This window comes from Oncorhynchus kisutch, linkage group LG15 (genome assembly GCF_002021735.2).
Source record: "Oncorhynchus kisutch isolate 150728-3 linkage group LG15, Okis_V2, whole genome shotgun sequence".
NCBI classification, from domain to species: Eukaryota; Metazoa; Chordata; class Actinopteri; order Salmoniformes; family Salmonidae; genus Oncorhynchus; species Oncorhynchus kisutch.
In genome coordinates, this window is record NC_034188.2 from 62,383,044 (window position 1) to 62,407,062 (window position 24,019).

Genomic DNA, 24,019 nt, shown 5'->3' on the forward strand with positions numbered 1-24,019 from the left:
TATGGAATACAAGGCTGACTGATAATGTTCCGTTATGGAATACAAGGCTGACTGGTAATGTTCCATTATGGAATACAAGGCTGACTGGTAATGTTCCATTATGGAATACAAGGCTGACTGGTAATGTTCCGTTATGGAATACAAGGCTGACTGGTAATGTTCCATTATGGAATACAAGGCTGACTGGTAATGTTCCATTAAGTTCCATTATGGAATACAAGGCTGACTGATAATGTTCCATTATGGAATACAAGGCTGACTGATAATGTTCCATTAAGGAATACAAGGCTGACTGGTAATGTTCCATTATGAAATACAAGGCTGACTGGTAATGTTCCATTATGGAATACAAGGCTGACTGGTAATGTTCCATTATGGAATACAAGGCTGACTGGTAATGTTCCATTATGGAATACAAGGCTGACTGGTAATGTTCCGTTATGGAATACAAGGCTGACTGGTAATGTTCCATTATGGAATACAAGGCTGACTGGTAATGTTCCGTTATGGAATACAAGGCTGACTGGTAATGTTCCATTATGGAATACAAGGCTGACTGGTAATGTTCCGTTATGGAATACAAGGCTGACTGGTAATGTATCAGAGACTAACCCACACAGAGTATAAACACACATATGAACTGTGTTTCTATCCTATAATGTAAAGCACCTTGAGCTATATAAATCCAATGCATTTATACAATCAGTGTGTTGTGGGCCCTACATAACACAGACGTACTGTAGGTACTGTATAGCCAATCACTGCATGTTTCACTCTCTCCAATCACCAACTACCTTATAAAGACAACACAATTTGCATCCCAAATAAACCCTATCCCCTGTACAATGCACTACTTTTGTGGAGAGTCCTATGGGCTCTGGTCGAAACTAGTGCACTAAATATGGAATAGGGTGCCATTTGCGACACAGACACAGTTTAAAGCAGGTACCAATAAGGGCATGATGCTTGTAGGGGAAAATAAATGGAATGTCATAAAGTGGAGTCCAGCCCATAATGCAGTTCTTGGTCTTTAACATGTTATTCCTCATGTCATTCCCTATTTCCCCTCCGTGAGACGACCTGTTTTCCCCCTATATATCTGACCTATTACATTACCAGATTGATGACTGCTAATAGGTTTAAGACTTGTCACTTTAATTGAGGTAGAAAACTATTATTTTCATTCATGATATTTTTGCACAACACCTAATTATAACTATTTAAGTATTCCTCTACTGCAGCATTTGACACAGAGAGTAAGTGACAACCTCTCTTAGAGAGAGAGAGAGACAGAGACAGAGAGAGAGAGAGACAGAGAGACAGAGAGACAGAGAGACAGAGAGAGAGAGAGTGTGTGTTAAGACTGATCATGAACTGCTGTTAGAGAAACATAGAGGGAACAGAAACCCTAAACCTTACCCACTTCAAAATGCTGGACTGATGATCACAATACCCCTATTGTAATGGCTGTTGGACAGTATTGAGTGTGTGGAAAAATGTGCAGTGGGAATTTCTTGCACATAGAGAAAAGTCAGTCGGTTGGTCGTCAGATGTCTCGCTGAGACGCTGGGATGTGGAGCTGCTGGCACCCTGAACACACATGCACAGACACACACACACACACCCAGAGCCAAGACGTCTGGCCTCACATGGCACGCCAACTACACGTCTACAGCCGCCAAGCAGAACTAAGACAGGCCAGGGAGGTGCCACACACACACAGACAAACACACACACACAGACAGACCAGAGAGTGGCTGGCTTTGAAGAAATGTTGCATGCTGGGAGCCTGGAGGCTGCTGATGGAGCAGGAAAAGATGATAGAAGTGCATGACATCATAAATATTCTGACCAATACCAGTATATTATTTCTCTGTCCTCATCCTTGCTGCCAATAGATGTATAATTGAGACACAGACCTCCCATACAACCACTGCCCCTGTCTCAGCTGTTATTCTTCTAGTGCCCCAGTGCTGGACTTGGACTGAAACAGGTGCCGATACTCATGCTGGGTGCCGGTACTGTTTATCTTGAGGTGCAGGACCTCCACAATACTTTTGAGCTAAAATGATATGAGAGGAACAGGAGCTCAAACAGTAGAAAATGTAAGGTGCCAGTACTCAGACCCTGTGAGCGCCTGCTCAAGTCAAGCACTGGGCCTCCCTCCATTTCCCTCTCTCCCTCTAGTTCCCTCTCTCCCACACTTCCATGCCTCCATCTCCCCTCTCCCTTACAAATCTTACTCCCTCTCCCCCTCACCCTTCCCTCTCCCTGGGGCTGTCACTGGGCATAGATCCCGTTTGCACATCACTCAGCCCACCGGAGAGCTTCCAAACCCTGGCCGTCTCAGCCCCAAGCCCTCTCTCTTAAACCCAACCCCAACTCATCCAAACCCTGGCTGTCTCAGCCCCAACCCCTCTCTTAAACCAAACCCCAACTCATCCAAACCCTGGCTGTCTCAGCCCCAGCCGCTCTCTCTTAAACCCAACCCCAACTCATCCAAACCCTGGCCGTCTCAGCCCCAACCCCTCTCTCTTAAACCCAACCCCAACTCATCCAAACCCTGGCTGTCTCAGCCCCAACCCCTCTCTCTTAAACCCAACCCGAACTCATCCAAACCCTGGCCATCTCAGCCCCGACCCCAACTCATCCAAATCCTGGCTGTCTCAGCCCCAACCCCTCTCTCTTAAACCCAACCCCAACTCATCCAAACCCTGGCTGTCTCAGCCCCAACCCCTCTCTCTTAAACCCAAACCCAACTCATCGAAACCCTGGCCGTCTCAGCCCCAACCCCTCTCTCTTAAACCCAACCCCAACTCATCCAAACCCTGGCTGTCTCAGCCCCAACCCCTCTCTCTTAAACCCAACCCCAACTCATCCAAACCCTGGCCGTCTCAGCCCCAACCCCAACTCATCCAAATCCCGGCTGTCTCATCCCCAACCCCTCTCTCTTAAACCCAACCCCAACTCATCCAAACCCTGGCCGTCTCAGCCCCAACCCCTCTCTCTTAAACCCAAACCCAACTCATCGAAACCCTGGCCGTCTCAGCCCCAACCCCTCTCTCTTAAACCCAACCCCAACTCATCCAAACCCTGGCTGTCTCAGCCCCAACCCCTCTCTCTTAAACCCAACCCCAACTCATCCAAACCCTGGCCGTCTCAGCCCCAACCCCAACTCATCCAAATCCCGGCTGTCTCAGCCCCAACCCCTCTCTCTTAAACCCAACCCCAACTCATCCAAACCCTGGCCGTCTCAGCCCCAACCCCTCTCTCTTAAACCCAAACCCAACTCATCGAAACCCTGGCCGTCTCAGCCCCAACCCCTCTCTCTTAAACCCAACCCCAACTCATCCAAACCCTGGCCGTCTCAGCCCCAACCCCAACTCATCCAAACCCTGGCCTTCTCAGCCCCAACCCCAACTCATCCAAACCCTGGCCGTCTCAGCCCCAACCCCTCTCTCTTAAACCCAACCCCAACTCATCCAAACCCTGGCCGTCTCAGCCCCAACCCCTCTCTCTTAAACCCAACCCCAACTCATCCAAACCCTGGCCGTCTCAGCCCCATCCCCAACTCATCCAAACCCTGGCCGTCTCAGCCCCATCCCCATCTCAGGCACACAGATGCTTGTGAAACAGGAATGAAATGAACAGTTCCCTCTCTCCCCCAGACCTCCTGTATGTTAGAGTGTCTGATTGCTGCAGCAGCAGTAGAAGCTTTGAAGTCTGGAAGAAACAGACTGATAAAAAGCAGAAAACAAAAAAACGAATGGTCTCTTTCTCATAACAGACGCAACAACAACCTGAGAAAACGATACCTCTTAATGAGGCGTAATTACGGTTTTGACCCCGCAGTGGGATCTGGCCTGGAGGCCCTGTAGCGAATGTGGTGGACCTGTGGTTTGTCAATGGCTTGCTTCTTTTCTTGTCTACCATACCCATTTTTTGGGGGTGTCTTTTGTTGAGGTTTAACATGTGACATCTCTTTTTGTCAGAAGAAGCCCTACCCTGTCCTCCTGCAGCTGAATTAGGTAAATAATGTGGAAGCCTCTTTTGTCTTCAGCTGTCAGAGGGGCTTTACACTGTCTCAGTTACCTTGGAAACCTTGGAGAGGTGAAGGAGAGGACAGCCAGAAGAGAAGAGATCCTCCAGCTCTGCAGACACCAGGTAAACGCCTCACTTAGTATGTTTCAAAATCGCACCCTATTACCCATGTAGGGTACTATATGTAGTGCACTATAAATAGCGAATAGGGTGCCATTTGGGACACAACCTTAGCCTTTCTCCAACCTAAACTCCCTCACTTCATTTTCTCCACTCTAAACTCTCTTATCCTCTACAATCCAATCTAAACAGATTGAACATTCAAATAACACTTAATGCCTGACAATACTTCAGCAAAATCCACCAAACGATTTTCTATCTGGGTAATATTTCTCCTCTAGGTAATGGTCTCTCCATTTCCCTTAAAAATGAGTTCAGAACTTCAGACCCCTCTCAACCCTCAAGGGTAGTTCTCTTTCCAATATAGTCTTCATTTGGCATTTGGTATTTCCCAGCTCGTATACTAAAAAACTAGCAGCTTGAATACGTACAAGTTATAGATATCGGACTTCACATGATCAAGATGCAGGTGATAAGGCTTTCAAGACTTTTAGTTAACTTTCGCATGCGAGATTCACCTGTCGACAGGTTGACTAGAAAAACAGAATAGACAATGTCCTACCTGTAGGATGCAGGACCCAGCAGCCGTGTTCTCCTTGATGGATACGTTGTAGAAGTTGCTACCGAACACAGGTTCGTTGTCGTTAATATCTTGTAGTACCACATGGACCAGAGCTGTGGAGGACAGGGAAGGCCTCCCTCCGTCTGTAGCCACCACAGTCACACTTGGCCTGGGCTGCGACTCGTAATCCAGCTGGGAGAGCGTGGTGATGATCCCTGTTACTGGGTCGATGGTGAACCACTGGGCCTGGTTCTCATCCTGGCCGGCCTGGCCATCCTGGAGGAGGCTGTATGTGATGTCTCCATTGGGCCCCTGGTCATTGTCTCTCGCAGTGACCTGCAACACGAAGCTCCCTGGGAACACCACCTCAGGTATTGCCTGCCTGTACTCCTGCTGATCAAACAGAGGAGGGTTGTCATTAACGTCAGTGACTTGTATCGTAAAGGAGGACTCAGCCCTGAGAGGAGGGGTGCCTGCATCTGTAGCCATCACCCTGAGTTCGTATGTGTCCCTCTCCTCTCGGTCCAGGATCTGGTCCACACACATCAGGTAGATTATGTTGTCCTTGGTGGTCAGGGCAAACTTCCCGTCCCCTCCTTCCAAGGAGACGTTGACATTGGCGTATTCTCCGTAGTCCGGGTCGGTGACGGAGATGCGTGCGACGTACTGGCCAGGCTGGGCGCCCTCGGAGATCTGTGGGGAGCCGTCTTCGCTGAGGAAGATGATGGTCATGGTGGGCTGGTTGTCATTGTAGTCCCGGACGTGGATTGTGACGAAGGCATTGGTAACCTCGGGCTGCGTGGCGTTATCCCTCGCCTGGACCACAAGCTCGTGGACCCTCCGCATCTCAAAGTCCAGCGGCTTGTTGAGCGTGATGACACCCATACGCGAGTCGATTATGAAGTAGTGCTCTGGGTCACTCTGCCTGCGGTTGATCTCATAGAGAACAAGGCCGTTGTCTCCCTGGTCAGCGTCAGAGGCAAAGACTTGGAGAATGTTGCTACCCGGCTGCAGATTCTCTGAGATAATGGCGTGGTAGCGACTCTGGTTGAAGACTGGAGCGTTGTCGTTGATATCCTGAACCATCACATCGAGCACCATCTGACCAGTCCTCTTAGGGGAGCCTCCATCGAATGCCTCCAGGGATAAAGTATAAGACGGTCTGGTCTCACTGTCCAGAAGAGTGTTGACCACCAGATCCAGATAGAGAACCTGGTTTGATCCTCTCCGGGTCTCCAGGAGGAAAGCCTGGCCGGGGTTCCCGTCTTTGATGAGGTATCCCTGGGTAGTCAGTTGGCCCTTGTCCCCATCCACCGCCGGCTCTAGGGGGAACCTGGTTCCCACTGCCGTCATCTCCGGGATCTTGAACGCCGCTCTCCTCCGGGGGAACTTGGGAGCGTGGTCATTGATGTCATTCACCGTGATTGTCACTTCAATGGTCAAGCCCGTCATAGTCACGGCAATGAAGTTGTACCGGTCCCTCAGCTCATGGTCCAACACCTTGGCTGTCTTGATGATGCCCGTGCTCTCATCTATGTCCAGGTCACTCCCCACCCCGGTGCCCTCATGGTCTGATATGAAGTAAAGACTTGCGGTGACGCCAGGCGGTAACCCAGCGCTGATGTCCCCTACGATGGTCCCGGCTGGCTGTTCCTCGTCCAGCTGGAGCTCCAGGTTCCCCAGGACGGTGGAGGAGTGGACGGTGATCAGCTCCAAGACGATGTAGGCCAGCAGCAGGAGCCCTCGGCTCCACCGGCCCTCATCCTGCAGCGACCTCGACAAAGACCGCCCCAAACCCTTGGCCTCGGTCTTCATTCTGATGGCTTCTTCCTAAACCTGAGAGGGACACAGAGAGATGGGAAACGTTAGAACTGCATCGTTACTTCCTGACAATGTGGACATCCCACTTCTTTTGACCAGAGTCAGTAGTGTACTATGTAGGAAATAAGGTGCCATTTGGGCGTCAGCCCAAGAAAACCTCTCGGCTGTTTGTCCCGGTCAAGTCATGTAATCAGGAAACATTCCTGGCTCCTCTTATAACCTGATCCAGCAACAAAAGCTGAGTGCTTTTTATTGGCTTAACAAAGGGAGGGGACAGGCTTTTTCTGTATATTTGGTGAGCTGTGTAAAAATTCTGGAAAATGCCTTAAGGTCCGTATGCTCCATATGCTCTACGGGCTGTGGTCCCAACCACAGTGCATATAATAGATCTCTTGCATCATGTTATTTTCAACCCCTCCCTCCACTCACCTAATAAGTCAACACCTTGTTACTTTGGCATAACAGAGAACCCTTCCTTTACTAGAGAACTGTCCAGCCCACAGACCAGCCCACAGACCAGCCCACAGACCAGCCCACAGACCACACCACAGACCAGACCACAGACCAGACCAGGCCAGCCCACAGACCAGGCCACCGACCAGACCACAGACCAGACCACCGACCAGACCAGTCCACAGACCAGCCCACAGACCAGCCCACAGACCAGCCCAGTCCACAGACCAGTCCACAGACCAGTCCACAGACCAGTCCACAGACCAGTCCACAGACCAGTCCACAGACCAGACCACAGACCAGACCACAGACCAGTCCACAGACCAGACCACAGACCAGACCACAGACCAGACCACAGACCAGACCACAGACCAGACCACAGGGATTAAAATCTTTCAAATACTGTGTGAGTGTTTGATCTAGCCTGCCTTGAATAGCAGGTGGGCATGGTTTGCAGTTATGGTACAATTCTATTGGTCCAATAAGCCAGGCAAGCTTAATCAAGTGAAGATAAAGTATTTGAAATTATTTTTAATAGTATTTGAACCCAGATCTCCTGCAGGCGTACGTTAGAACGACAGGGGGAGACGGTTTATGGTCTCAACATTCAGTTCTAATCAGAGAGACAGGTCCAAATGCAGCCAGACTCTGGTCTGTAACACTACCCTCTAGAGCTACTCTGTGTTTGTGTGTTGGTGTGTGTTTGTGTGTGTGCGTGCGTGCATGCGTGTGTGCGTGTGAGAATCATCTGTATTTAAACAGTTTGCTAAAGCACATGCACATCTTGAACCAGGGTATATGTTTGCCTGTATGAAACCAATTCTGGGGAAGGCGAGACTGCTGGATTTACAAGAATGTTGACGAGTACTCAGACAGACTGAGTGTGAGCTCTTATAGAGGGACTGTGTTTGAAAGGCTCTTTACAGTATTGAGTGGTCCCTGAGTCCATATTTCTATGGGGATGTTAACTTGAGGAATGTCCTCCCCAGCTCAATGTGTGGAGAGTAAACCAGGGCCCGAAAAAGTAAAGCTGTGTTATAGCGACAGAGAGAAAACACTCTACTTTATCCACTTGTTTTGAGAGGTGTAAAACTCCCCTGTCTTAATGGAGAATGGAAGCTGAGTGGAGACAGGTGGTGTTTTGAAAGCATAAAACTCCTGCCATTTCCCTGTGATATATGCCCTTAAAACGGTTCATGAAACTTCTGAAATGTCCGTCAGCCGCCTTTCATAAATTACACCTTTGGCAAATCAGGTAATTATGTTAGAAGTGAAAGTGTCTTCTTGGCTCCTGTAACCTATATTTCACTACGCACAAGTGATTCTAAATCCATACATTTGGCGGATATTGAGAGCACATTTTCTGCTATTGCCTTAGTCTCTGTGATGGGTCTAACCTTTTTACAAGACTCAATGGTGGCTGTGTATGGAATAAAAACAAAAGAGTACTCTAAAGAAATATTGTTAAATGAAGTGCATGGAGGGTAAAAAGGGCCAAAACTCTGTTTCTGAGCTGAGCATTTCGTGACATAAAAGGTGGAAAAGTGGAAGTTAGAAATTGTGGAAAGTTGTCAGATATATTCTAATGTAGACATAACAGAGCTCTGTCTAAGGGCCAGAAATACCTTTTGATAGTACAGTGAACTGTTCAGGGGGACATCCTTAACAGTATGTCCTGACTCTCTCTGTAGTTCTCTGATTATTTAAGACATAATAGCCAAGAGAGCACTACATTTGAACAACCACAAAGTGTAACCGTGAGAATGAGGATGATATGGATTGCCACACAAAAAGATGATTTCTACAACACTGAAGAAGAGATACTGTGTAATGGAGCAATTACACCGGCTATGTCCCAAATGGCACCCTATTCCCTGCATAGTGTCCTACTTTTGACCAGAGCCCTATGGGCCCATATAGGGAATAGGGTGCCATTTGGGACGACGACACTGTTTCACATTGTAGATAACACAGTTTTGTCAGGAAATATCCCAACTGTTGATGACTTGTAATTTGTTGTGAGACACTATGATTCAATGTGGGCTGTCTGACTGAGCTGACTATCACCCTCTGCAGAATAGTCCAAAACCACTAAATGTCTCTCCGGGAAAACAAGTAATTATTGTCTGTTTCTCATAACAAGAGGATAATTTCTAGTTGTCAGTGGTCCTGTTAAACTAAATCAAATTCATAACTAATTTATTTTGTCCTTCAAAAATAAAATCAACTTCAATGTTCTCCGGGAAAACTCTGAACATGAAAACAGGAGTTGTATTATATGTTGAGGAATCAAGTTTCTTTTACTGTAGAAGAATATTAGTAGAGGCCGACCAGACTCCCCCTAGTGGCAGTACTGTAACATTGAGGGAAATATCCTTGCTTCAGACTGTACAGTACTACATGTATGTGTCTGTGAGTGACTAGGAGCATGTGAGAATGTATGTTGGAAAGTGGATTTGTGCATGCATGTGGGATGCATATATTTGTGTGCATACGTGTCTTTGCACACACGTGCGTGTGAGTAGCCTATCTGTGTGTCATGTGTCGTGTGTGTTTGTGCGTGTGCGTGTGCGTGTGCGTGTGTGTGTGTGTATGTGTCTGGTCCGTGGTGGTGACAGTGCGACAGAGTGAGCAAGGGAACAGTGCAGAGCAGGAGAGAGGAGAACAAGAGGAGTGGAGAGCGAAAGAGGAGAGCAGTAGGGCTCCTTGCGGTCTGCCCTCTCCTCTCATCTCCTCCCTCTTTCCCCTCTCTTGGCTTGGCTCTAATCATGGGTGCTGGAAGCGTTCCTCCTCTAGATGGGATTCCAAGGCTACTTTCTGCCAGTCGTGATTGTGAGCCATCATACAAAAACACAGTACACACTAAAGATAGAAGAAAACCATGGAATTGGAATGAAATAAAAACAGAACTCATTCTAGTTCTGTGGTGAAAACCTACAGTCAGAGCATTCTTTAGTGACAGTTTTTGTGTGTAGACAGCAGAGTTATGAAGTTGTAGCGTAATGTTTATTTCCCCTTTTTCTGTGGCTAAGATATTGTATTTGACATGCTGAACCCTTTGCTTTATCTCTGCATGGCTTGTAATTTAATCTAGTTGAGTGCTTGCTAAGACAGTGAAGCAGTTTACAACATGGATCCGAACACTGTATCTGTTGCTTATGTTCCATCCCAAATGGTACCCTATTCCCTGCATGGTGCACTATGACCAGAGACCTAATCTCAATGGTTTATACCGTAGAGCTGAAGCTCAACAATGGGGTACAGCGATGTTAGTTGGCCAGGATTTTAAAAGCTTTCACTACTAATTCTCCACTAATAGCAGAGTCTGGAGTTGCTCCATATATTAGGTACAATTCAAGTCCACAGAGATTCCCATTGTGCTGCCAACAAGGAAGTACTTTCAAGCAATAATGATTTACTTTATAGCAAAGCTGAGGCAGGACTTCTAGGTGTTTTTTCAAAGGCACAAATTATGACTTTTAAGGAGGCAGGCATCTTTGAATGCCACGGCAGAACTAATGCAGGCTCTGGTCTTGGTGTGTGTGTGTGTGTGTGTTGCAGCTGGAGGACCACTCTGCTGCAGCCTAATAGATCTAGCAGGCCCAGCCACCAGCCTGGGTCCTACAGCTCTACTATAGCTCTGTATGATGCCAGATTAAGCCCAACATAAAGTCACAAACGACACACTAACTCAGCATAGTACTATGGCTTTATAGCTCTAACAATGTTCCTTATTCTTCTACTAAATGCTCAATTAAATATATAACGGTACGTGGAAAACACTTATGGTTTCCCCCACTGGCTGACTGGCAGGGATAAGGGGTTTGGGTTCTACTAGCTGCTAGCTAGACAAACAGAGAGCTACCTAGCTGATCAAAGATGTTTCTCCCTCCATGTAGTCTGGAGAGCAGAGGAGGGACAGCGTAGCTATGCTGCTGCCAGGGGCTTTGAAACATGCCAAAGGGGAATCCAGAATACAGGCCAGATAGGAGCCAGCTAGGAGCCTTATGGGAGGAAAGAAATACAGGCCTGAGCCTTGGGGAAAGAGAAGTCTGTCTGGCACCACACGACTTCAGAGTACAGTAATAAAGATGTTGATGGTCTAATACAGAGGTTGGCAAGCAAAGCGCACAGAGAGCCAGAGTTAAAAGTGGCCCCCTTTCATCTTTATCACTAAGGTTGTGTCCCAAATAGCACCCTATTCCCTATATAGTGTACACCACCTGGTCAAAAAAACTGCCCTATGTAGGAAATAGGGTGCCATTTGAGACCTAACCTAAGAAAAATACCTTACATATATAGTGCATTCGGGAAAATATTCAGACCCCTTCACTTTTTTCACATTTTGTTACAGCCTTATTCTGGTGCTCCCAAGTGGCACAGCGGTCTAAGGTACTGAATCTCAATGCTAGAGGCGTCACTACAGACCCTGGTTAGATTCCTGGCTGTATCACAACCGGCAGTGATTGGGAGTCCCATAGGGCGGCGCACAATTTGCCTAGCGTCGTCCGGGTTAGGGTTTGGCCGCGGTAGGCCGTCATTGTAAATAAGAATGTGTTCTTAACTGACTTGCCTAGTTCAATAAAGGATAAATAAAAATCCTCAATCTTTGCTATGGGACTTGAAATCGAGCTCAGGTGCATCCTCTTTCCATTGATCATCCTTGAGATGTTTCTACAACTTGATTGGAGTCCACCTGTGGTAAATTCAATTGATTGTACATGATTTGGAAAGGTACACGCATGTTTATAATAGGACCCACAGTTGACAGTGCATGTCAGAGCAAAAATCAAGCCACGAGGTCGAAGGAATTGTCCGTAGAGCTCCGAGACAGGATTGTGTCGAGGTACAGATCTGGGGAAGGGTACCAAAACATTTCTGCAGCATTGAAGGTCCCCAAGAACACAGTGGCCTCCATCATTCTTAAATGGAAGAAGTTTGGAACCACCAAGAGTCTTCCTAGATCTATCCCCTCGGCCAAACTGTGCAATCGGGGGAGAAGTACCTTGGTCAGGAAGGTGAACAAGAACCCGATGGTCACTCTGACAGAGCTCCAGAGTTTCTCTGTGGATGTTTTCAGCGACAGAGACTGGGAGACTAGTCAGGATCGAGGGAAAGATGGACGGAGCAAAGTACAGAGAGATCCTTGATGAAAACCTGCTCCAGAGTTCTCAGGACCTCAGATGGGGCGAAGGTTCACCTTCCAACAGGACAAAGACCCTAAGCACTGTCATGGCGTTGGCCTCTTTGGGTATAGCAAGCCCATCCCGCTCTCCCTGCCTCCCCCTTGCCTCCTTCAACTAGGTTGATGTGGTCAGAGAGGTCTTAAAATCCGTAGAATCTCCTCATGGACACAGTATAGAGAGAGTAGATTTTCATGGAGAACAAAGGAAATCCTTCCACCGAACAGAACTGGAGGTACGAAGAAATGTCATGTTTCGGAGAAAGTATAAAAGATCGGTGAAGAATCCAGCTACGAACTGGTCTGTTTGTCACAACTTGGAGAAGCTCATGGAAGACGGTGTGGCAACATTACCATAACGCTGTTTATAAAATAGCCCCCTAATTGTTGTATAAGATGAATGAGTGAGTATGATACTGTTTACACAATTTTACAATGTGATTTTGGACTGTTTAATGAAGGAAAACTCAAAAAGGGAATTGGATTTGAACTAAATCAGAGGACCGCCCCTGAGCCCAGTTAGGGTCAGACATCCTGGGACAGCCCTTTTCTGCCATTCCGAATAAAAACCCCACTCGGGTTTTCGATCAGCAGACCGAGTTTACCTCAATTACGAGATGGCTAAAGGTTGCAGACCATGTTTTTCTCCATTAGGAGGACAACGGTTGTAGACCATTGCTGAATCTTTTAACCATACAACGTGGTTAAACTCTTAGACTATCGATACCGACAGAATAAGAACAAGTCTTTGATATTAATTACCATTCTGCAGCTAGGAATTCGGTATCATTGAACGCGAAGAACGACAACCGACGAAACATCCATTCTATAACGAATGTCACTCTGAACAATCTCCTCTAACCACAACCGAGAGAGAGGGAGAGACGGACAATTCTACAAAAGAAACAAACTTTTCACCAGCGATCAAGACAACACAATATATATATTGATTGCAATTGTTCCCGAATGAGTGAGCGTTCATGTGCAAAGGATTAGCATTTCAATTGTTATAATTATCACTCTGTAGTGACTTCTTAGTCGACCCCCACTTCCCCTTTTGTCTAACAAGCCGCCATGCCGGTTTAGCCCACAAGGGCACATTCTCCTATCATTTCATGTAACCACATTTACCTTGTTTGTTTGTTTATGCATTTCTGTGAATTACTTGGTTCGTAATAAATAAATGATTTAAGACAATTGATGTATGGATGACTCATAGTGAAGACTGGGTTCGTGCAGATAACCAACAATTTACGACGTTTGGAATGAGACTAACGTGAGGTAAAGTAAAGAATTCATTCATTCGAAGACTAATTGATCCGATAAAATATCTGAAAAGTTATTTTAGGAAATTATAACTTTGTAATCTGAATATTTTTCCTTGGTGCCCCGACTTCCTAGTAATTACGGTTACATGATTAATCAGTCTAATCGCGTAATAACTAATTACAGAGAATCTTTGATAAAAACTACCAGTCTTCAGTTAATGATAGTAAAGACACGACAGCACACAGCCAAGACAACGCAAGAGTGGCTTTGGGGCAAATCCCTAAATGTCCTTAAGTGGCCCAGCCAGAGCCCAGACTTGAACCTGATCGAACATCTCTGGAGAAACCTGAAAATAGCTGTGCTGTGATGCTTCCCATCCAACCTGACAGAGCTTGAGTGGATCTGCAGAGGATATTGAGAGAAACTCTCCAAATACAGGTGTGCCAAGCTTGTAGCGTCATACCCAAGAAGACTAGAGGCTGTAATCGCTGCCAAAGGTGCTTCAACAAAGTATTGAGTAAAGGGTCTGAATATTTATGTAAATGTGATATTTCATTATGTTTTATATACATTTACAAAACATAAAAACAGTTTTTGCTTTGTCATTATTGGCTATTGTGTGTAGATTGATGAGAGAGAAAAAAAACTGATTTAATCCATTTTAGAACAAGGCTGTAACTTAACAAAAATGTGGAAAAAGTTAAAGGATCTGAATACTTCCCGAAGGCACTGTATGTTCTTTCAAACCAACCAATTTAACAAAACACTGACTCAATACTCATATCATGTCTAATAGCATTAGTGTGTGTGTGTGTGAACTTTGCCCAAAACCCTACTAATGTTGATACTTCATGTGCTATGTTTCAGTTTGTTTACAGTTTTACATGGTCAGGCTTGTTTTAACCCAGGTCCCTTTAAATCCCCTCAACTGAGCCAAGCGTGGCAGCAGGTCCTGGCTGCGTATTAGCACTATATTCCCTATACTCTGCAATACTTTTGACCAGACCTATTTCCAATATAGTGCATAGGGCTCTGGTCAAAAGTAGTGTACTATGTAGGGAATAGGTGTGTCATTTGGAACGCACTCTGTTTTTCTCTCTAACAGAGCTTTACTTTTCTGGTTCCTGCTTTACTACAGTCTCTGGGTCTTAGTAGGCATATATGCTAAAGAGAACCACTCGCTGAGTTCACAGGAGATGTTTACTCTGGAGGAATTAGGCCTACTCTAATCAAAATCACCCACAGAATCCCTAGCAGGAACTAGTTGGATGCCGCATCAAGCACCATGCAGGAATAAAAGCCTACATTCATCAACCTCTAGCTAAAGCCTCTTATCTTACACCAACAACATTTAGCTACTCCAAACTTTATAAAACGTTACCTCTGATGTAGTAATGTATATCACTGGGTATTACTTATTAACGAGTGTGATGATGTGCCTGAGAGCTATTCCCAGGTGGGGACGTTTGCCTTCAGTTTCCCCGCACAAATGTTCAGATTTGTTGGTAGCCTACCAACATTTCCTAACCTGATATTCATTGAAACATTATGCTTTGTATTATATAAGAACACAAAAGCAAGAGTCTGGTTTTCATTTTATTTATTTAGAAATGTTTAGTGTTTATATTTCTTTTGTTTGGTATCACCAACTTCTCTAGGCCTACTCACCACGGCTGCTGAACTGGTTTCCTACAGCTTTAGGTTGTGCCACTCTCGTTAGCAGGGTTGGGGAGTAACAGATTACATGTTATCCGTTACATGTAAGGGATTACCCCAAAAAATGGTAACTGTAATCCGTTACGTTACCAGCCAAAATATTGCAATCAGATTACAGATACTTTTGAAAAAATAGATGATTACTTTGACGATTACTTTTAAATTCAGAGAGGATGTTTGTGCAAAAAAATCTGACACTCTTCTGTTTTCTCAATGAGAGCATTGACAGCATTTCTTCAAATCAGCATTGAAAAAAGGTGCAAGTTTAAGTTTGTTCCAGTCAGAGACCATTATTTTCAACTCAAATCAATGAGCCCAATCAGTCATCCATGACAACAAAATCATAAACAACAGAGTAGGGCTGGCTAATAAATCCTTAGTTTCGGGGTTATACTCAGGTAAAACAATTTGGCTAACCTATACTTCCATATTTCCAGGTCCTATTCTTGAAGATCAAGGGGAATAACATTTATTGGAATGACTGGAATTCTGACAGACTTTGTTTTTTAATGTAAAGATAGAATTTAATCGTATTATTATCTGTAGTAGAAAGCGATGGGTTAGAAGAAGCCAACATAACCAACTCATAAAATAACATTTTACATCTGTATATGGCGAGCTATGTAAACTTTAACATTGATTTATCCTGCAATAGATGTCATTCAATTGGTAACATACATTTTTGTTGTCTTCTAATGACACTTAAAGGGAAAGTAATCTAAAAGTAACAGAATGTAATCAGATTACGTTACAGATTTTGGGTCATCCAAAAGTTACATTACTGATTACAATTGGAGAGTAACTAGTAACTGTAACAGATTACATTTAGAAAGTAACCTACCCAACCCTGTTCATTAGTTTCGGGGTGTTTTCATTGTTTCTTGTAAATTCTAGTGTCTATGCCTATTATGTCATTATTTAACGTGCTAATTGTTGCCCATTATTATGTAAAACGAGTGCCATACTATTGCCATTGCAAATCACTGTATTGAGAATGTACCTGTTTAGGTGATGCATGGGTTTAAATGAGAGGATAGATCAGGTCCTTTTAGGATGCTCAGTCTCCTCAACCAAGGAAGCTGCCATAGAGAATGATAGAGTCCTCTAGTGACCTAAAGGCAATTTTAGCATGGTCAGCGCCATTTTAAAGCAATGGCGCTGCCAATGCTGTCACAGATGCTATAATGGCACAGATATAAAAGATGAGTCCTCTATCTATGGAAACTGCTTCTTAGGTAACACTTGGATTCTTCTCAGAATGTTTTTATTTTATTTAACCAGGTTAGTCAGTTAAGAACAAATTCTTATTTATAGTGACAGCCTAGGAACAGCGGGTTAACTGCTTTGTTCAGGGGCAGAATAACAGATTTTTACCATGTCAGCTTGGGGATTTGATCTAGCAACCTTTCCATTACAGGCCCAACACTCTAACCACTAGGCTACCTACTGCCCCTAGAATAGCATTCTCTCTGCCTCATGGCAATAATGTGTAGAAATGCAGGAAATTACCTTTAAAACAGCAACATTTTCTCTCAGCCTCATGGCAAAATGTGTAGAATAGCATGATTAGTTATACAATTGCAAATGTTTGTCTTTGCCCCATGGCAAAATGTGTAGAATTGTGGGAAGTTAGCTGCTCAGACCTTGATGTTACTATAGCTCTGACATACTATACTCAGGTATGTGAGTTCATGGGCATAGCCTTTGTCCTCAAGATAATATTACTATTTTGGCCAACTAGGTTTATTGTTTCTCAACCAAGTATTTTTGTCTACTATTTTTCATAAACAATGTATTTTGTATCTTGATTCAGTCTTGAACATTACCTGTACTGTTAAATAACGACCACCTGTTTTTGCAGGTGATCCTCAATTGTTGCTGTCTAATCTCACAGCAAAGCAACACACTTACCGAGCGCATGCACATACACACACGCACACACACACACAGAGCACATGTGGCCCCTAATTATAGAAAATGGCCCAGTTCAAGGCTAAAGAAAATATGGACAATTTGTTAACTGCTGCAATATCTGCTCTGGACTGCACTGTGAATGGAAAACATGCCTCATTTTTCTAATAGAAGCAGGTTTTTTAAATAACCTTTAAGTGTTATTAACCTGTTTGCAACAATTGATTTCACATCGCTGAAAGCAGAATGAGTCTTTACTGTGCCGCAGTCCTTGAGTGGGAGAGTGGTCACATTCTGTCTGCGTCCCAAATAGCACCCTATTCTCTAGATAGAGCACTACTTTTGACGAGCCCTGGTCAAAAGTAGTGGACTAAATAGGGAATAGGGTGATAGCAGATCTGAGACACATAATCTGTCTAAACAAACGCTGCTGCCGTCCTCCATTAGCCTGAGCCTCCACGTCACAGAAGGGTGCCAGAGTTCAGAGCTAAACAATCTGAAATAAAGGCCACTGTCAAACAGAGTAAACAGCAGCGCTGCCCACAGATGAAACAATCCCAGATGGTCCATCTACTACCAGCCAGTTTCATCTCCTAAACCACGATTGTGTCCCACATGGCATCCTATTCCCTAAATAGTGCACTACTTTTGACAAGAGCCCTATGGGGAACCTTATGTGCCCTGGTCAAAAGTAGTACACTATTTAGGGAACAGTGTGCTATTTCAAATCAAATATTAGGTATAGACTAACAGTGAAACGCTTACTTACTTTTCAAACAATGAAGAGTTAAAGATAAGATCAACATTTAAATAAAACATTTGAATAGTGGCACGAGGAATAAATACACAGCGAATACCGAATAAAAATAAAGGGTACAAAAACAGAGTCGATGTGCAGGGGTGCAAGGTAATTGACGTAGCTATGTACAGTACTGTAAATATAGGTAGGGGTGTGTGTGTGTGCGTGTGTGTGTTGGGGTGTCAGTGTAAGAATGTGCTAACAGACAACGACTTGAGAGGCGTCCAATTGTTCCAAGTGTAAGAACATGCTATTATTACTGATCAAGCCTCTCAATGCTGCAATCACATAAGATATAACTGAGATATGATACATGCTTATCTCTGTAAATACAACATTTGTTCATAGTTTTGTGAATAATTCATAGGAGAGAAGAAGAAAGTGAAATATTTAGCAGAAGTAAAGCAGTGCTTGGGAATAACATTCTCAATGAGACTCATACAGTATAAGAACTTAATTTAATCTTGTAAATCTTAATCTTATTTAACTCGAACCTCATAACAGATGTTTGATAAGAGATATTTCCGTTAAACAAAAGTAAAGCTAGACAAAGCACAAGTCCAAAGATATTCCCCCGATTATCCCCGTATCTCTTCAAAACACTTTGTTCCAACTAAGTACAGGTCTGTTTCTGAACCATGCTTTATCAGAAGGTCTAAACTCAGTGTAGCTTTCACACTCAGGTAGTGTTCCAAATGGCACCCTATTCCCTACACTTTGACTAGGGCTGATTGGGCTCTGGTCAAAGTAGTGCACTATATACAGTAGGCAATAGGGTGCCATTTGCGATGCCGACACAGAATAATCAAAGCTAGTCACCAGCCAGGACTGTATGATCACAAATCCTGAAAATGATCTTCAAATTCCATGTCAAGACACCAGCTAATTCCAGTAAAACTTATGAGCCTTGAAGAGCCGAGTGTTTGGCTGGGAGGGGAGCATGGGGCAAATTGGGGCGCAAATTGGGGCGCCACAAAGGAAACCACAGAGTGAATTGTTAATCCGGACTGAATGGATATTAACATGACATGCATGAAGTAAAACTACACAAACAATCTGAATACTGTATACTGAGGCCCAGCTGAAACAGAGCTGTCTGCAGCCACATTCGAAGGTGCCACATTTCTGCATACTGTGGCAATGGAGACCAGAGAGTCAGAGATGTGTCCCAAATGGCACCCTATTCCCTTTATAGTGCACTATTTCTGACCAAAAGTAGTGCACTACTATAAAACAAATAGGGTGTAATTTGGGCAGCAGACAAAGTGCTTCCACAGGGGCAGGTCAAGGGAACAGGAAAGGTGCAGGTCAAGGGGCCAGGGAAGGGGCAGGTCAAGGGGCCAGGGAAGGGGCCGGTCAAGGGGCCATGGAAGGGGCAGGTCAAGGGACAGGTCAAGGGGCCAGGGGAGGGCAAGGTCAAGGGGCAGGTCAAGGGGCCAGGGAAGGGCAAGGTCAAGGGGCCAGGGAGGGCAAGGTCAAGGGGCCAGGGAAGGGCAAGGTCAAGGGGCCAGGGAGGGGGGGGGGGTCAAGGGGCCAGGGATGGGGCAGGTCAAGGGGCCAGGGAAAATAGCAGGTCAAGGTCCCAGGGAAAATAGCAGGTCAAGGTCCCAGGGAAAGAGGCAGGTTAAGGGGCAGGTCAAGAGGCCATGGCAAGGGGCAGGTCAAGGGGCCATGGCAAGGGGAAGGTCAAGGGGCCAGGGAAGGGGCAGGTCAAGGGGCCATGGAAAGGGGAAGGTCAAGGGGCAGGTCAAGGGCCCAGGCAAGGGGAAGGTCAAGGGGCCATGGCAAAGGGCCAGGCAAAGCCATCCCCATCACAGAGCTCTGATGTGTGCGCTGTGTGTTCCCTGGCTGTCCATGCACTCCCTCCCCTGGCCATTACAAACACACAGAGCATTGGAAAAACACACGGCGCCTCCGTTCACACACACACACACACACACACACACACACACACACACACACACACACACACACACACACACACACACACACACACACGTCCAGGAAAAGCAAGATCATCTCTTTCCCACATGAACGGAGACCGAATCAGACGGACCTGCCTACGGTATTTGTTGGTTAGGGTGTTTGTGTAAGACGCTGTGCGAGCGAACAGAGAAGAACATGCGCTCCTCTTCAGGCCTTTGAACATGATCCTGTCAGATTTGATATTGCTGTGGGCGTGGCTGTATTGGGGCGGTTGCATGATTAGAAACACATGGGCACAGTTATCAGAAAGAGGAGCTGGAGGCTCCTGACCACATACAGCTGAGAGTAGAGGTCAACTTCTATGGTTTTGTTTTCAGATGAATGACTCACATGTCAACCCTACAAGGCCTACTGTGCCGTTAGTAGCAAGCTTGCTTTAGACTTCACATAAATTGACTACCTACACTACTGTTCAAAAGTTTAGGGTCACTTAGAAATGTTCTTGTTTTTTAAAGAAAAGCACATTTTTTTGTCCATTAAAATAACATCAATTTGATCAGAAATTGTATTTATTTATTTTATTTCACCTTTATTTAACCAGGTAGGCAAGTTGAGAACAAGTTCTCATTTACAGTTGCGACCTGGCCAAGATAAAGCAAAGCAATTCGACAAGTACAACAACTACACATGGAGTAAGACAAACATACAGTCAATAATACAGTAGGAAAATAAGTCTATATACAATGTGAGCAAATGAGGTGAGATAAGGGAGGTAAAGGCAAAACAAAGGCCATGGTGGTGAAGTAAATACAATATAGTAACTAAAACACTGGAGACTGGCAGTGGAAGAATGTGCAAAGTAGAGATAGAAATAATTGGGTGCAAAGGAGCAGGGGAAGAGGTAGCTGTTTGGGCTAAATTATAGATGGGCTATGTACAGGTGCAGTTATCTGTGAGCTGCTCTGACAGCTGGTGCTTAAAGCTAGTGAGGGAGATAAGTGTTTCCAGTTTCAGAGATTTTTGTAGTTCGTTCCAGTCATTGGCAGCAGAGAACTGGAAGGAGAGGCGGCCAAAGGAAGAATTGGTTTTGGGTGTGACCAGAGAGATATACCTGCTGGAGCACGTGCTACAGGTGGGTGCTGCTACAGTGACCAGCGAGCTGAGATAAGGGGGGACTTTACCTAGCAAGGTCTTGTAGATGACCTGGAGCCAGTGGGTTTGGCGACGAGTATGAAGCGAGGGCCAGCCAACGAGAGCGTACAGGTCGCAGTGGTGGGTAGTATATGGGGCTTTGGTGACAAAACGGATGGCACTGTGATAGACTGCATCCAATTTATTGAGTAGGGTATTGGAGGCTATTTTGTAAATGACACCCCTGAAGTCGAGGATCGGTAGGATGGTCAGTTTTACAAGGGTATGTTTGGCAGTATGAGTAAGGATGCTTTGTTGCGAAATAGGAAGTCAATTCTAGATTTATCTTTGGATTGGAGATGTTTGATGTGAGTCTGGAAGGAGATATAAATACAGTGTAGACATTGTTAATGTTGTAAATTTCTATTGTATCTGGAAACGGCTGTTTTTTTATGGAATATCTACATAGGCGTACAGAGGCCCATTATCAGCAACCATCACTCCTGTGTTCCAATGGCACATTGTGTTAGCTAATCCAAGTTTATCATTTTAAAAGGCTAATTGATCATTAGAAAACCCTTTTGCAATTATGTTAGCACAGCTGAAAACTGTTGTTCTGATTAAAGAAGCAATAAAACTGTCCTTCTTTAGACTAGTTGAGTATCTAGAGCATAAGGATTTGTGGGTTCAATTACAGGCTCAAAATTGCCAGAAACAAATAACTTTCTTCTGAAACTTGTCAGTCTATTCTTGTTCTGAGAAATGAAGGCTATTCCATGCGAGAAATTGCCGAGAAATTGAAGTTCTCGTACAACGCTGTGTACTAGTCCCTTCACAGAACAGCGCAAACGGGCTCTAACCAGAATAGAAAGAGTATTGAGAGGCCCCGGTGCACAACTGAGCAAGAGGACAAGTACATTGGAGTGTCTAGTTTGAGAAACAGATGCCTCACAAATCCTCAACTGGCAGCTTCATTAAATAGAACCCGCAAAACACCAGTCTCAACGTCAACAGTGAAGAGGCGACTCAGGGATGCTGGCAAAGTAGATATTCCATTGAAAATCTGCCGTTTCCAGCTACAATAGTCATTTACAACATTAACAGTCTACACTGTATTTCTGAACAATTTGATGTTATTTTAATGGACATAAAATGTGCTTTTCTTTAAAAAACAAGGACATTTCTAAGTGACCCCAAACTTTTGAATGGTAGTGTATGTATCACTTCAACTGCAACTAGCAATTACTACAGTTATCTGTTGTGTCGACATATAGGTCTGTTATTATCCCTAGTTAACACAATCACAAGATGAACTAATCTCGTCATCAAATATAAACTGTGCAATTTATACTACAGTAATAGACTGTGTCATACTAACTGATGACCAATGCAACTGACCCGAAGTTATCTGTTGTGACATCTTCTAGCATCTTCTCAGTTTCAGTTTCAAGTTGTATTAGTCGTATGTACAGGATACACATGGTATACACCGTCCAATGAAATGCTTCCTTGCAGGTTCCTTCTTGACAATGCAACAACAATAAATAATAAAAGAAGAATACAAACGTAAAGTAAATGGCTCAGTAGAATAGAATAAACATTTTAGTATATGTATAATACACTATTTATAGTCCAATATTTACAAGTGTTTTGGGGGAAGGGGGGATGGAGGCCAGTCTTATAACTAAGCAGTATAATAATAGTCTGGTAGTGGGAGTTGTAATGTGTGTAGCATGAGTATATGTGTCTGTGTGTGTTTGTCTGTGTGGGTGTGTGCATGAGTGAGTGCATGTGTGCTAAGGTGTGGAGAATCAGAGCAGGTGGTCAGTCCCGTTCAAGTGTTCAGCAGTCTGATGGCTTGCAGATTGAAACTGTCTCTGAGCCTGTTGGTATCAGACCTCATGATCCGATACAGTCTGCCCAACAGTAAGGGAGTGAACAGCTCGTGGCTGGGGTGTGTGGATTCCTTGATGATGCTGTGGGTCTTCCTCAGGCACCGTTTCAAGTAGATTTGCTGGATGGGTGGGAGCATGGTCCTAGTGATGTACTGGGCCGTCTTCCCCACCTGCTGGAGGGCCTTGAGGTCATGGAAGGAGCAATGCCCGTACCAGGCCGTGATACAACTGGTCAGGGCGCTGTCGCTAGACCCAGGGAGCATGCCAAATTTCTTCAGCCGCCTTAGGAAGCAGAGATGCTTTGCGCCCTCTTGACAAGATGGTGTTGGTGATGTTGGTCCATGACAAGTCCTCTGTGATGTGGACACAGAGGAACTTAAAACGTGTGACTCTCTCTACTGCAGTCCCATTGATGTGAATCAGAGCATGTTACCTCCTCTGCTTCCTGAAGTCAACATCAACTCCTTTGTTTTGCTGACGTTGGGAGAGGTAGATGTTCTAAAGATGAACTTACCACCAACCATTCATAGTTCATACTAACAGACGTTTGGCGTCCTACTATCATAACAGACACATGCTAAGCAGATCATGCCTTGTGAAATCATTGTCTAGTCTTCAATCTAAGTGTCTGAAACACTGACGAGGATGGGCCTATAAACACCTAGCTGTAGGTACTGTAGGTAGGTAGAGTCTCCTGAAACCACTAGCGTGCGTGTGTTTGTACTGTACACACCCCTCAACCCTGGTCCATGATGGGAAAGCCAGTCCAGAGACTCAAAGGCTACACTGGCCAACTCGTCTATTGAGCAGATGCTCTGTTACACCAGGGGCCAGTAAAACTATGACAAACCGTACCAGGAGCCAAGACAAGGTCTGCGTCCCAAATGGCACCAATTCCCTATCTAGTACATTACTTTTGACCGGGACCTATGTGCCATTTGGGATGCAGTCTAGGGCCTGCCTGGTCAGTCTTAGTGGAACATTTTCTGGCTGTGTTGTTACAACAATCCTGACAAAAACAACCAGAACATCCATAATTGATTGGCTTTGCTATGTCAGACCAAGACTAGAGACTGCCAAGTAGATATGACCATCAAAGACTGAGCTGGACACTTTCAATGTACAATGTAGCTGCATACCTCTGTTATTACTGTAGTTAGCCTTCATACAATGTTAATATATACTTCTCTGTT

The 24,019-nt window shown here is 44.8% G+C and overlaps 1 protein-coding gene across 1 annotated transcript in view; it reads right to left on the reverse strand.

Annotated features, from left to right (window-relative positions):
* LOC109904830 (protocadherin-16) overlaps positions 1-24,019 on the reverse strand; it is a 184,590-nt gene that overhangs the window by 156,184 nt on the left and 4,387 nt on the right. The window contains exon 2 of the mRNA XM_020501959.2: positions 4,724-6,559. Coding sequence (XP_020357548.2) covers positions 4,724-6,538 — 1,815 coding nt within the window. The 5' untranslated portion in view covers positions 6,539-6,559. The remainder of the gene's footprint in view (positions 1-4,723; positions 6,560-24,019) is intronic.